Source organism: Diceros bicornis, chromosome 11, assembly GCF_020826845.1.
Source record: "Diceros bicornis minor isolate mBicDic1 chromosome 11, mDicBic1.mat.cur, whole genome shotgun sequence".
Classification (NCBI taxonomy): Eukaryota; Metazoa; Chordata; class Mammalia; order Perissodactyla; family Rhinocerotidae; genus Diceros; species Diceros bicornis.
Genome location: NC_080750.1, coordinates 39,559,367 through 39,574,893, shown reverse-complemented (window position 1 = coordinate 39,574,893; position 15,527 = coordinate 39,559,367). Strand labels below are relative to the sequence as shown.

Sequence of the window (15,527 nt, the reverse complement as noted above, 5' to 3'; positions counted from 1 at the left end):
ATTCTTTGAAACATTAAGAATTGAATGGTACTATATTGTCCTGAAGGAGTGTTCTCTGAGGTTATGGTACCACTTCTTTTCTTTGGAGTGCATTTCATTTTTGGTTTTTTTCATCCTTTCCATTCCTGTTTATTTCCATCTTTAAAAAAGTAGATTTGGGAATACTTTCATTGGAGGTAGTTGTCCATTAATGGTTTTTCACATAATAATTCAAATCTGATTTGGAAATATTATATTAAAGCATCAGAATTTTATACACCTTCACAACCTAACTTGTGAAAGCAGAACCAAATGGTAGAGCCCTGAGTGCTAAGGCCAGGTGGCTGTGAAACATGGGGATAAAATCAGACTGCCACTTGAACACTTATATCAATAGGAAGAGTGTGACTCAGTCCCTGATATAGTTTATTGATACTGGAAACTATCAATAAAACTAGCTTAAATAGTTGAGCATTAACAGCTTATCTGGAAGAAAAAAGCAAATGATTTTCCATTACATCAAAAACTTAGAAAACAAATATAACAGAAAACCTGTATTTTTCAAATATAAATGAGTTTGAGTCTCTTGAATTACAAAATGTGGGTCTTAAAAATTGACCAGGATATATATGCCCTGATTCTTTGGAGAAATCCAACCACATTCTCTAAATTAATATTAAGAATAATGTTAGTTTTAGCACTCTTCCTCATTTTTCTTCCCAATGTAGCAGTACTTTAAAAAGCACAATTACCACACTGAAATCAATCACACTGAATCTGCCACATTATTGGTATAAGTGTTATTTCTAAGCCTACAAGTTTAAAAAATTGTTTTAAAACTTCGAACTTTTAGAATTCATCAAGAAGGGCACTGATTTATTTAATATAAACCTCAGAGCCTTAAGTAGTTTTCAGACTTAGTACATTACAGTCAAATATTTTATTACAACACAGCTCTACTGAGCCTTATAAATGAAGTACTATATAAAGTGCTTGTGACTTAGCAGATGCTCACTGAGTACTAATTCCTTTCTTCCTTCCCTATTCATACTGAAGGGAAAAAGATGTTCCAGAGTTATGAAAATGGAGAGAATCCACAAGTTTGATTAAAATATTTTATTTTGGGGTCAGGAAAGTATTGCAGAATTCTGCCAACACTATAAGTAGGTGTGGTGGTGCACGAATGCCTGATGCCTAGTTTCTATCTTCAGTCCTCCTCGTCTGAAGTTTTCAACTTGGAGAATATAGGATAGAGAAAACTCAGTCAGGGGTAGAATGATTTTAATGTACTTATTCCAGCAAATAAGAGAAGGATTGATGGGCTATTCAAGGAAGACTACATTACAAGTTATGCATTTTTTTCAAAATCCAAATTCTGAATTTCTCACCTTTCAGCACCCATGGTAACTCTTAATCAGTGTAACACCTAGCTAAACTGGTTAATTTCAATCACGCATTTTCTAATTACTTAGCTTTAAATTTATCTTACTAGAATCTGAAAAAGTAGAATTATTGTCTTGATTTTGTCTTTACTAGATTGACGTTCCAGAAGGAAGAAATGGGAAAAGAGAATCGGTTTCATCTCATTGTGTTAAGTAAGTTTTATTTGTGTTTTTTTTGCACAAAATACAAAGGAGGTGAGCATTTATATCATAAAGAATTACCAAGCTTCAACACTTCAGATGTATGATTATTCAGATTCTCAATGTGTCTTTTTAATTATGAGGAATACTTGTTTAAAAAGCCTTAGTGGGGGCTGGCCCGGTGGCTCAAGTGGTTAAGTGCGCGCGTTCCGCTGCGGCGGCCCGGGGTTTGCCGGTTCGGATCCCGGGCGCGCACTGACGCGCTGCTTGGCAAGCCATGCTGTGGCGGTGTCCCATGTAAGTGGAGGAAGATGGGCATGGATGTTAGCCCAGGGCCAGTCTTCCTCAGCAAAAAACAAGGAGGATTGGCAGATGTTAGCACAGGGCTGATCTCCTCACAAAAATAAATAAATAAATAAATTTTAAAAAAAGCCTTAGTGGATTAAAATTCTGATGAAAGTGCAACATGCTGATGGAAGCTGACATAAGCAACTCTCCCTATCACTATAGGACATATGACAGCAACAGAGTCTATCCTGATGCTTCCCACAGCCTGGCCTCAGCTAGAGCAGAGATGTTTTTGTCATCCAGTGCATTTTGTTTTGGGCTTCTGGTGTTTATCTACCAACAGATTTTTAGGAGGTTCAAATAGTTTTGTCATCGAAAATATTGAAACTTTGTAGAAATATGAACCCTAAAAAAACACTGCTAGACATCTTGTATTGTTTTGTTTTTAAGAGGAAGTGGAAGAGAGGAAGAGTTAAGTTGGAAGGGTCTGCCTTTATGTCTGAAGACCTTTCTCTGAATTTATATACCTTTTATGCATCATTGTGACTCCTTTGTGATTTAAAACACTGCCACAGTGCAACTTTATTTTCCAGTTAAATGAGCAAATTAATAGAATTCACTACCTGCTGAAGACTGTAAACCTGTCTTTGAATAGGTCAGACATGAGGAGATGCTCCCTGAGGACTTTAGAAAATAAATGCAAAGGTTATCACAAATAAGAAAACTTCTGCTGCCACAGTAGTTGAATTCTACTTTGGCTTCAATTTTTCTTCTATTTTTAAGCTGTGTTTACTGTGTCAGCAGGTTGAATTTAAAGTGGGCTTTTACAGCCGTTGATCCATTGACCTGACTTAAATCAGACTTTGATTGGAGCCGGTACCAACCTTTTCTCTTCAGGCAATTGCATATCCTTAGCCTGTTGCTTTTGAAACTTCCTTTCTAAAGCCTCAAATCAAAGGTTTGGTATTAAATCATACTTTCTAGAGACACAATTTCATCTCTACTTTTATTCTTAGTCAAAATTGCAGATCATTTAAGGATTGTTCTAATTCTCAGAAATGAAGCCTTTTTAAAAGGAAATACAAAAATCATTTTTAAAACAACAGTGTTAGGTATAAGATTAGGTATTATAAGATAAAATATGCCAAATTTGTGTTTTCTTTGAACCTTCTAGTTTTGAAAGCCATTCATTTATATATACAACTCTCTGATTGATTCAGCATATATTGAGCATCTACTCTGCCAGCTGATGCCCATTGCATTCTGCCATGGAAGTTTGAAGTCTTGCCCTGAGATTCTCAGGGTTAGCACTTCTAAACTCAGTGCATTTGTGATTTAGAGGGTTCAGACTCGACCATGATTACTGTGGCTCAAGGAAACAAAGACATGGAGACTGGGGAGATTCTGTAATGAAGTAAAGGTGATCAAAAGACATGGCATAAACTGACCACCCAGCTGCTTATCTGGAATTCTACATGTCCTCTGTGACCTTGACTTTAGCCTTTCTGAGTGAATATGTTCATATCTAAAAAGTAAGCACTATCATTTAGAAATGTAGCTTATTCTTTGTCATGGAAAATTTTAAATTATGCCTAGTATACCTTGTTCCATAGTAAACAGAATAAGTGTTTATTGAAAGACTAAATGAAGATTTTAAAGCATTTTGAACGTTAGTACTCTTTAGTTTAACCCGTAAATATGATCTTCTTTGTTCAGAGGCCCAAGATGTGTTGCTCGATTTGAATATATTGGAGACCAGAAGGATGAATTAAGTTTCTCAGAGGGAGAAATTATTATTCTTAAAGAGTATGTGAATGAAGAATGGGCCAGAGGAGAACTTCGAGACAGAACTGGGATTTTCCCTCTTAACTTTGTGGAACTTGTTGAGGATCATCCCACCTCTGGTACAAATGTTTTAAGTGAGTATAGAGAATATAATTGTTTTATTATGTCCTATCCTAATACAACTAAACCAAATAATAGGATAATATGTAAGCTGTATAATAATCCATATTGCCATATTTTTTAAGATAGAAGCAAAAATTATTTTTAAATGCTAATAGTCATTATTGGGGTAGTCATTATTGTGGTAATCTCTCAAAGAGCTAGTTTTGGTGTTTTAGGTAATTAGCCATGGCTTCATATCAGAAATGGCCAACAAAGAAGCATAGACTTTTAAACAGAAATGGGCTATAGAGTGTAACTAATGTGTATCCTCCTTCACTTTACAGTAAACAAGCCCAGAGAGGGTAGTGCCATTCAAACTTACGAAGCCAATACATGAAGAGACTCGTCTAGAATCCCAGACTTTTCACTCTCCCCCTACAGTTTTTCTCCAATACTGTATGGTCTTTACATCTGAATTTTTTCTTTTTTTAATGTAGGCACAAAGGTACCATCAAAGACCAAAAAAGAGGATTCTGGTGCAAATTCTCAGGTAGGCTGCTTGAATAGGTAACTGTAGTGAAAGCCAGTTTTCAACTCTGAGAGGAATATTAAAATCATAATTATCAAGAGAAAATGTTATAAATCATTTTTCAATTGGTATAGCAAATGTTTGAAATAAATTAAATAGTTAATTAATATCTTTATTGTATACAGAACTCATACAAATGGATTAGAAAGACATGCAAACTGATAGAAAACAAGGAAAGAGGCATGATTGGAATACTCATAAAAAAGATACTATAAGTGGCTGATATCAAAAAAATATTTTAACTTACTGTAATCAAAGAAATACCTTGTAAAGCAGCAATAAAATATTATATAACATATCTAGTTAAAGATTCAATACATCTCAACACTAAACAAGTAATTATAAGTATATGAATGTTAAAAAGAGAAAGTACAGATTATTATTATTATTATGTCTCACTCTAAGAAAATGATAAAGAATGAGAGAAGATTTTAGTCACAAAGATGATCATAGTGGTGTTATTGTAATAGGAAAAAATTGAAAACAGCCTAAATATGACCATTATTGGGAGAATGTTCTGAGGCCGTGAAAAACTAGATTTATAAAGTAAATGTCATGAGAGGAAAACATATATGGAGAAATTGAATATATAGCATAAAAAGACTAGAAGGAAAAATATTTCAGTTATTAACATTCAGTTGCCTTTAGGTGGTAAGAGTATAGGTGGGTGGGTATTTTTCCCTCTTCTTCATACATTTCCAAACTTGCCAAATGTTTAGGGACATTTGTATTATTTTTATAATGGGAGAGAGAAAAAAATGGATTAAAAATTTTACACTGTATAACATGACTTCAGCAGTGTTTAAACTGAATAGGAATGTGGGTGACTTCCATGTTTTTTGTGACATATTTTAGAAGAGTGAGCCTGCTGGAGTCGTTGTTACTCAAAATGTCACTGGTAATTGGGCTGTGTCTCTTAATTCTTTCTTCCTTGCCCACTGATCAAGTGAAACAAGAAATAAAGTGACTACAGTTCTCCAAAAGGAAATGGTCACGTGGTTGCCTGCATTTCTTGGGAGTGATAAGTACTATTCTTTAGGGTTAGTTACTCAAGTGCAGGAGCAAGAGGGCTGGTGTTTGGATTTTTTGTTTGCCTGTTTTTTGTTCTTGTTTCATAAGCTATCAGTTGTTGAGAACTTAAGATGTTAGAACTAAGCGTTCTACATGCATTTTCTCATTTAATCCTCACAGCAACCCTAAGATGAAGCTGAGGCTGGGAAAAGAGAAGCATCTTGCCTAGTGTCAGCTAGGAAGCGGCAGAGCTGGGTCTGGAACACAGGCCTGTCTGCCTCCAAGCCTTTGCTCGTAGCATTATTCTTTCTCCCTGCTTGAGCTTCTTGAACATAGGGCTCCCATTCGAATGTGGCAGACACCTCTTCACAGATCAAAAGCTTCCTCTGATATGTTTAGGGTAAAAGCATTCTTGTTGGAGCGTTCCATCATGTTACCCACCTCATTTGGGTCGTTATCCTGCCCACCTTAGAGCTAACTAATCCTCATAAAATTAAAAGTGCGAATGAATGAAGTCTTATGCCATGGAATCTGATAGCCTCTGAATCAGGTAAAGACCTGGAAGTTAACGGACTGCCCATACTGATCCTTCTTAATTTAGGTAAAGAAGAGCTTTACTGAAAATTATATGCTTTACCAGAATTTTTTCAAAGTATCATAGATACTGTACATAAATATTGTATGCTTTTACCTAATTTTTTTAATGTAACTAATGTCATAGATGATAATTAGAGAAAAGTTTTTACTTAAGCATTGTATATCCCTTAAAAGCAAAATAGTCACAAATTTTTTAGAATTATATTTTAAGAAAAAAGTTATTGGAAACTTTTATGTTGGGTACTCAATGGTAACATAAAATGTTGAGTGATTTAAAAAAGTCTTTAGGCTTTGAAATCTTATGACCCCTTAGCTTTTTTCCCACCACTTTATAAGCTTTGTAGAAATCAATTTTAGATAAAATCTTATGTTTCTTACCAGACTTCTGATTTGTAACAGGATAACAGTTTTTCTGGAGAATGGTGCGAAGCTCTTCACAGTTTTACGGCAGAGACCAGTGATGACTTATCCTTCAAGAGGGGAGACCGGATCCTGATCCTTGAGCATCTGGACTCGGACTGGTACAAGGGGAGACTGCGTGACAGGGAGGGGATCTTCCCAGCAGTCTTTGTGCGGCCCTGCCCAGGTATGACAACTACAAGAAATGACCCATTACTCTCTAAGGGGAACCCAAGACCTTTGAAACAGTGTATATTCCTTTTTCCTCTGGCCATGTTCAGTTTGTTTGCCTACATTTGAAAGAATTGATTCATAAAGTTATGTAAATTCTCTTTATACTTTGTTGGAGTTATGGGGGGAAAAAGATAAAAATGCCTTCACTTAATAATGGCTAATTTTGTCTACTAAATATATTTTGTATAATTTTTTTCCTGCGAAGAGAACATCCTTTGTCTTTTTGCAAGTTAAATAAATTCAAAATTAATTGGAAATAATCTGTCCTGGAAATGACAAGGGGATTTCTTAACATGTTTGATTCATATTTTAGTTCAACGTCTTTCTGTATATTTGAATTTTTGGTGTCTTCACAGCTGAGGCAAAAAGTATGTCTGCTTTATCCCTGAAGGGGAGGAAGGCCAAAGCCTTATATGATTTCCATGGGGAGAATGAAGATGAGCTTTCCTTCAAGGTCAGAATGTGTGTCTTTTTGTAACTGCATTAAGCAACTATAAATTTTGAAATGTCTTCTATTTAAGGATGGAGCATTGGAGAAAGTATTGCTCATTAGCCAAGAATGAACAGATCTCAGACCCTAATTCTAAAGGAAGAGTTTAGAGAAGGTGAATAGGGCAAATGTGAATTATCAGCAAGGTGTTTAGGTACTTAAAGAAAACCTTATTGACTTGATAGTCCCACAATTCCCAAGTGAATTCCTTATTCCTAGGTCTTATAACATCAGATGTCAGTAATATTGGAGTTTTCATTGGTAGCCCTAGTAGAGGATGATCCTTGCAGCTTGCTACTGTCATGTCTTTGACATCAGTGGAGAAATCAGATGGTACCTACTACAACTGGCCACTGCGGCAGTGCCTCATAAGATGCTGGAGTCTTGTCCACAAAGACACTGACTAGACTTTAGGGAAGTGATCCCAAAGGTTAAGCTACTTTGCAAAGGTATTCTTAGAAGCCAAAATTGAATCTTAATCTTACTTCATCAAAGGAAGATTAATAAGCCTCTTATTTTTTTTTTTAAAGTAAAAACAGAATATGTCCATGATCCTGTTTCCGTAGTCCACAGTTGGACCATGGTCAGAGAAAAGCACCCAGGTAGTGCTATGGGACTGTGCCAGAGGAAGGAGGTGGTTTTAGTAGTCACTGCTGTCAGAAGAACCTGTGTCAGACAGTGGTAAATTCTTCATCATTGGAGATAGTCAGAGGCAGGGATGCCATAGGAGTAATTAAAGCATCAAGGAGTGATTGGACAAGGTGAGACATAAAACAGTGGGTGTTTTCACTGAAACAGGTTTTCACCTGTCTACAACAAAATGAGAAAAACAAGGTGATATTGGGTATATGCAGGCTTTTGGGGAATCATAAGTAAGGAGGGGGCATGCTGAGATATGTCAGTATAAGGTTGCTAACTTTCCTATTTTGTGATGGAGTTTTCCTTTCTTCTAAGAATTTATTCTTTTTCATATTAAAATATCATTTCTATTATAAAATATTATTAGTAAATTATAGATATTTCTTTTGCAAAATTATAATTTGGTAACCCTATATCAGTTCCTTTTTTTTTTAACTTTTTGGTCTTTAAAATCCAAATGTTTGGAAACTATTGCCCTAGTCCTTTCAGTCTTGAGAGTCAGTGGCTCAAAATTAATTCCTTTTTTCTTTACATAAAATGTTACTGCAGGTGAACAATCTGGATTCACACTTTTTGGATGTTATTTTGGCCTTTAAGTTATGTCAGTATAAATAACAGAACTCATATAACAGTATCCTCCAGAAAATAAGTTGTCTTCATTTTACAAATGACTGACTGTAAGGAAGATAGTTCTAGAGTTTTTAGTTAAGGGATTCTGCACTGCTTTCAGTATTGTTATCATTAATACTTTATTAAATATCCACAGAATATTAGTAGATAACACTTATTTTTTTTAAAAAATTGTCCTAGTCCCTAGAAAACTGACATGGTGTGTATGTGTGGACCAGAGCTAGGAAAAATAGTTTTAGTCAACCATTGTGTTATAATTTAAGAACCAGAAGGAATTTATTTATAAGAGAAACTTTGAATAGCCAGAATTTTTACAGATTTTAGCAGAGTAAATTAATGACATTTGATAGCATTTTTCCTTTCCATTTTCCATAAAGAAAAGCCTTAAAGCAAACCATTTTTCCAGAGGGCAATGTACTAGGGCTACAAATAAATCCATTTAGCCTATAAAGATATTCTTAAAAGTAGCCAGGGTCATCTTGGACCATTATAGAATCTTAAACCCAGATTCTAGGAAATGGTTAGAAACCATAAAGAACAAAATAGTTTCAGGAGATAATTTCAAAAATTATGTCTTTATCTGTTGAGGAATTATAATTCACACATGAACAAGACATACAGCCCCTTTGGCTAACCTGATGAGGATAAATCAGTCTTCTGAGTCAGGGTGAAGCTCTTTAAGACACGAAAGAATGCAAATTTGATATTGAGGCCATGGAGGAGTGGAATAAAACCAGATGGTAGAGGAGAATATACCATTATGTGGAAGAATAAATGTAGAGTACAAAATGCTCAGGATGTTGGGAAAAGGCAATTATAGTAAAAGCCTTTCTAAGTAAAAAGGTCCACTGTAAAATGTGGTGGCCACATTGCCTAATGGTTAGCAATACAGGCCCTGAAATCACACTAGATTTGAATTCTATCTCTACCGCTAATTAGACGTGTGACACTGAGCAAGTTGCTTAAGCTCTCTGAGCTTCCATTTTCTTTTCTTTAAAATAAGGAAATCTATAAAAGTATCTCTGTAAAATGGGAATTGTAATAATACTCATCTTTAGGACTGCAGTGTTGTTTAAATAAGTTAATTCCTATGAAGTACATAGACTAGGACAAGGTGTACAGTAAGCACATGGCTCACTCTCTCATCTCCAAGTCTTTGCTTCAGTGTCACCTTCAGTGGGACCTTCCCTGACTGCCCTAATGAAATGGCAGCCCCACACTTTCTGTCCTCCTGTGCCAGCTTATTTATTTGTCTACCCGCTCTAGAATGAGGTCTTTATTCATTGCTGTATCTGTAGTGCGCAGAGCAGTGTCTGAAACATAGTGGATGCTTAATAAATAATTGTCAGATGAAAAATAAAATTTTTTTAATTAAAAAAATATATATGTAATACACGATAGTTGGTATTATTTATTAAAGAAGAACTTTAGATCAGGAGTGGTGCATTTTGGGCACACAAAATACAAGCAGGAAAATCAAAATACAACTCAGGTGACAATGGCAAAGGAATGGGCTTTGAGGAACAGCAGTAGCCAAGTAAATGGCATCATCAGGTACAGATCATCTTTGTGATACCTCATTTAATCTTCTCAGCAAATCAAGATAAATGAGTTATATAAAGAGAAGATTATACGTACCTCTCAAGGTGGGCTGCTTACCATGCATGTACTCAACAGAAACTAATAATAATTTCCAATTTCTGTCTTCCTACAGGCTGGAGATATAATAACAGAGCTGGAATCTGTGGATGATGACTGGATGAGTGGAGAACTAATGGGAAAATCTGGAATATTTCCCAAAAACTACATTCAGTTTTTACAAGTCAGCTAAAGGTGAAGCTTGACTGTGTTCCTTGGCACAAGAACTCACTTGAACTATCACTTTGACTATCAGATGTTTTTGCACTATTTTTTAAACTGAAAGAAATCTCTATGCTGTACATGGTACACTAGAATTTTCTGAAAGCAAAAAATGTCTAGATTTTGTAGTTAGCTTTCATTCACAGTAGAAACATGCACGTGGAAGCCCTTAAGCAAGTATTCTACCAAGGAAAACATCAAGCAGGATTAGCAAGGCAGATACACCCTTCCCCCAGAGAAAATGTCTGGGGACATGGCAGCATGGGGAGGCTTACAAGTAAAAGTTGCACTTGGACATCTATTTTCATCAGCACAAGTAAATTAACCGTGCTTCTTCATTTTTTACTTCAGTTTAAAAAGAGGACGTTTGATATTCTACATGCTGTAACTATCAGGACATGGTTGGTAATCTGAATTTCATTTTTGATATTCAAATTAATTCTAACAGCTTGAGCGCATTTTCCTCATTACCAGGGCAAATCCTTGCTTCAGGAGGGGTTAGTTTCTTGACTAGTTGGAGCCTTTGTGAGCACGGGATGAATCAGCTCATGCTCAACAAATGCTCCCTGTGTTACTAAGGCTTTCCCCTTTGTCCAAGGATTTGAAGGGGGCTAACATTTTATGTATGTTAGTCAGAAGAACCAAAACCATCCTGAAATGCCTTGCTAACACAACTAACCCTTCCACATACCTGCCGTACTTATTTCTGTCCTCCATGTATACTTTATGTTAACAGGGTTATTATAAAGCACATTTTCTGAATCTGCAATCATTCTTTTGACAATTACTGGTATCCAAAGAAAAGTTCATTTTCTTTGCGTTACCCCAGTAATATATAAAAGCTGTGTCTTGTTGTAGTGGTACATTATGAATCACATATATCTCAGTACAGAGCAACTGTTAAGATGGAAAACAATGCCAAACCCCCACAGCTCATTTCTTCCCAATATAATCAGAATGAAAAATAATTTAAGAAGACCGAATGCTGATACTCTTTTTGGGTCTCCCCCACCCCCTCATCCCTGCACAATTGTTAGAGTAAATTAAAAAACCACTTTCTTGCTGTCCATTGTTCTGCATTCCAGGCATAAGATAAAAGTGATTCTTTACTTGACTGAATCAATTCGTTTATGGGCTAAAGCCAAATAGGTCGAAGACAATCTTCCAAACAGATCAATGGAATAGAATTTCATTGGAAATGTAAAACACTTTCCCAACAATGTTCATGACTTTCTTCTGTTTTTGAGAAGAGTTTCATATGCTGGGCCACTTTTTAGCTTTTGTTGTTTCCCATTGTCCAAAGTTAGGCAGCCCGTGGTCAAACCATTATGTGAACACCATGTGGTTTTCTGTAAGGGAGGAGATATTTACTTTGTCTTTGATTAAAATTTATCTCCCAGTTATATGGTTACAATTGATTTTGGAGTATGGGAGCTGTTTTTTCCACATAGTTTGGATAAAGAAGACAGTATAAAGAAAACTCTTGTCAGATCTCACTCAAGAGTAATTTCATGAGAAACAGATTGTCCCAACTAAATTCCCATTTGCAGCAAGCTATATGACAGCAGGAAGGAGGGAGTGTCTGCAGTAGGACGTGAGGTATATTTCTTTGTATAATTCTAGTATATTGAAGATCGTGAAAAGCTGGCTTTATTGGAGAAAAATATCCCTCTTAAATTTTGGCCTTCTGTCAGCTGAGTGATAAGTGCAATAGTTGTAAATCTACTTGACACTATAATAAACTGAACCGAAATTTTCAGTCTTTTTCTCATACTAGACTGAGTTTTTCGAGAATAGAGATGGTATCTTATCTTCATATCTCCAGCTCTTTGCACCATATAGGCTCAGTAAAGGTTGGTTGGTTGGTTGGTTGGTTGGTTGGTTGGTTGGTTGGATGGACGGATAATTTTCACATATATACTATCTTGGATCCACCAAGATCCAATATCTTTCCTTTTTAATTTTTGACAAAAATATTGAAACAAAATTCAGTTTTATGTTATTTCACTCTGTCATGCTACCTTTTTTTGCTTGCCATTTATTACCCAATCAACTGACAAGAAGCCAAAATGTAGCTTGGAATGGGTTTTCATAGGTATTTTCTTGTTCTGTATATTGATTGAACATAATTTTTATACTTAGTTTCATAGGGGAGAAATAGGAACGTATTCTTTTTCCTTCCAGGAATTTTAAATGAAAACCTCATATTGCTCATCCAAGCCTCCTCAAACTAGAATCTCCAAATCCTTTTTCTGTGGTGGGTTAAAACTAGAGAAGTCATTTAGTATATTATTCTTACCCTTTTGAACACTAAAAGCAGATTTCTTTAAAAGAGGCCTTCATTTACATGGCTGGAGGGGTAATGTAATATATCTGTCCTTGTGCTCATGGAAATCACAGGTTTTGAATATAATCTGAAACATTAATAATGAAAAAAATCAATGCATTTATCAAAATTTATTTAGAGCTGGCATTTGAAAAAAACAAAACGTCATTTTTCTGAAGAGTTTGTTATACATCAGTACTCTTCACAATAATTGTTTAGTTTTTATTTAGTTTCTTAAGTTTAGATAAATATACTAGAAATAGTGATGGATATATGGGCTAATTATAAGGGGATATTTGGTATATAATCATTAATGGTTTATTCCTTTTAATTAATGTCACATGTACGTGGGCCACATGATTCATAATTCAATGCCATTTTGAATGCGATCGAATGAACTCTTTTAACAGTGAATTTTTTCAGAACTGAAAGGAAATCATTTTCTAATCTATGCCTTTTTACTTCACTGTAATTAATAGAAAAAATATAAAGCCTAACTCAGAGCAACAGCACCATCTAGGGACCTCTCACCTAATTGCAAGCTCATCCTGTTAAACTGCAGAAGAGAGGTTCGAGACCAGAGCTCAACATGCAGAGGTTAAATGATTCGCCTAAGATCATACAGGTACAGTAGAGCCATAAAGGAAAGCCTAGCTCTACTGATTCCCAATTCAGTACTTTTTTCATTTTTTGTGCTAAAGTGATATGTTTCTCTTTAGCAGTTAAACAAGTAAAATTGATCTGTTTTATTGGCCTGTAACAGTTGTAACTTCTCAGATATAATACTTCTGATTAGAATGAGTTGCAGAGAATAAATTAAAGCCTTGAATTTATTTCTTTCACGAAGAAAAGAAAATTCCTGCTCAGCTTCACAGTTTTATGTAGACAATTTATATTGATGTTACCTAGACACTCAAACATGAACTGATCATTAATGGGGATTCCTTTTTTTGTTTAATAGGAAATATTTGAATGCTTGGAACATCAGATCTTGAAAAGGTGTGTATAGGGCTGTGCTTTTGGTAACAGCAGAGAAATCCTAAACCTAGGTTTTCATACACATATAGCGCAAAACACTGTTTTAGTATTTTGAAGACCAACACATTAACTCAAGCACTGTTAAGCTAATAAATTTATATTTCAGAGTCCGGGACACATTCTGGATTTTTTTTATAAAGGAATCTTAAGTGTATGTACACCATGGATTCTTTATTTATCTTCAAATACTGCAAATTAGGCAATAACTCAATGCAATATTTTTCAGGAGAAGTAATGATTCAAATCCATAATTCAGAAAGGAAAATTACCTGCCAGTGTCTATCCTCTTTTAACAGAAATTGACTGACAATCTTAATACCAACATATTGGCCCATATTTAGTTCTTTTTTACAATTAAAAGAAACAACAACTACATTTATTTCCCCAATCGTATCCAAGTTTTTTATTGGATAGAGCCCTAACTCAAAGGATCACTGAGGCCTACCACATTATTCCCCAGGGCCCCAAGTGGCCAGCAGAGTTGTTACTTCCAAAGAGCCTCAGACCATGTGGCTAACCCTCCAGTGCAGTACTATATCTAAGATTACTCTATACTAGGGAGATAGTGGTGTCCTCTTTAGACATATGAAATGTCAAAGCTATTAAAAAAAAAAAACAACATGCAGCGATTTAAAAAATCCAATTCATCTGTATATACAGAGTACTTTAGGGGAAGATGAATGTGGGGCAGCAGGCAGAGGCCTGTATCTTTGCTGGTCAGAGGTGCCTGGTTGGGCTATAAGAAGGCCTACGTATCCACTGCAATGAGGGAGTTGGGGGCAAGCGCTGAGAGCAACAGAAAATAGGGCACTAAAACACTGTACATCTATAAGACTGACTACGTAGTGGGATGATTGCCCCTATGCAGGTATATGAGGCTGTTCCTGCTAGATGGGGCTGGATGGCCTCTATATTATATCCTATTGATGGACACAGGGAAGGACTACTTTATAAAGAGCATAAGGGTAATAATGAGACCATAGAAGCTGAGTACCTCAGGGAAGATGAGAATCAAGATCATATTCACAAATAGGGCTGCTGAGCAGACCTCACACACTGATGGTCCCCACAAAGCCAGCAACCAAATCACTCAATCTGGTGCCCAGCTGCAGATAGTAAGATTTTCTTGTTTAGGATTCAGCAATGAAGACCTCTACCATCAGGCCATAGGTGGAAATACTAACCATGACCACTGGATTATTGGACATCATGATCAGACCTGGCCATGTGACTCCTGGAGGTGATGTCCACACCACCATGCAGAGCCATACATGGAGCCAAGGTCCTGAATACTGTGGCAGCCAAGAAGCCCATGACAGAAAAAAAAGGTTTGGTTCCAGACCTGAATAGGTACGAAGTGCTGATTTCATTGGGTGGAAAGCATACCCCAGAATGGGACAGACAGACACTAAAATGCAGCAAGTCTATGACCTGTCTGGCTAGACCAACATTTTTTTTTAATTGGGGCATAATTTGCATAAAATGCATAGATATTAAGGATATAACTCTATGACTTTTGACAATTATATACACTTGTAGAACCATCAATAAATATATAGAACATTTCCATCACCTAGAAAGTTCCTCATACCTCTTTCCAGTCAGTCACCACATCCTTGTTTCCTCCCTCATCTCTTTCCTCCTGCAGAGACCACTGTTCTGATTTTTATCACCATAGAAATGTTTTGCCTGTTCTAGAACTTTATAAAAATGGAATAACATAGCATCCACTCTTTTCTTCAGGCTTCTTTTGCTCAATGTAATATTTTTGAGGTTATCCATGTTGCTGGGTGTAACAGTAGTTCATTCCCTTTTATTACTCAGTAGTATTTCATCATATGAATATACCACAATTTGTTTATCCATTCTCCTATCAGGTTTTTTCTGGTTTTTAGCTATTATGAATAAAGCCAGTATGAACATTCTTTCTTTTTTTTTTTTTAAAATCTTTTTTTTTTTTTTTTTTTTTTTGTGAGG

General features: G+C 35.8%; 1 protein-coding gene across 4 annotated transcripts in view; it reads left to right on the top strand.

Annotated features, from left to right (window-relative positions):
* The window catches only part of SH3D19 (SH3 domain containing 19), a 162,974-nt gene extending 149,317 nt beyond the window's left edge, over positions 1-13,657 (top strand). For 3 of the 4 annotated variants that reach the window (XM_058550187.1, XM_058550185.1, XM_058550188.1), the window contains 6 exons: positions 1,516-1,574; positions 3,567-3,769; positions 4,235-4,287; positions 6,334-6,520; positions 6,924-7,021; positions 10,041-11,945. In XM_058550187.1, coding sequence (XP_058406170.1) covers positions 1,516-1,574; positions 3,567-3,769; positions 4,235-4,287; positions 6,334-6,520; positions 6,924-7,021; positions 10,041-10,157 — 717 coding nt within the window. In that variant the 3' untranslated portion in view covers positions 10,158-11,945. Of the gene's footprint in view, positions 1-1,515; positions 1,575-3,566; positions 3,770-4,234; positions 4,288-6,333; positions 6,521-6,923; positions 7,022-10,040; positions 11,946-13,473 lie in introns of those variants that run through there. The other variant, XM_058550186.1, reaches the window with a different exon arrangement.
* The last annotated feature ends 1,870 nt before the right edge of the window (positions 13,658-15,527 follow it).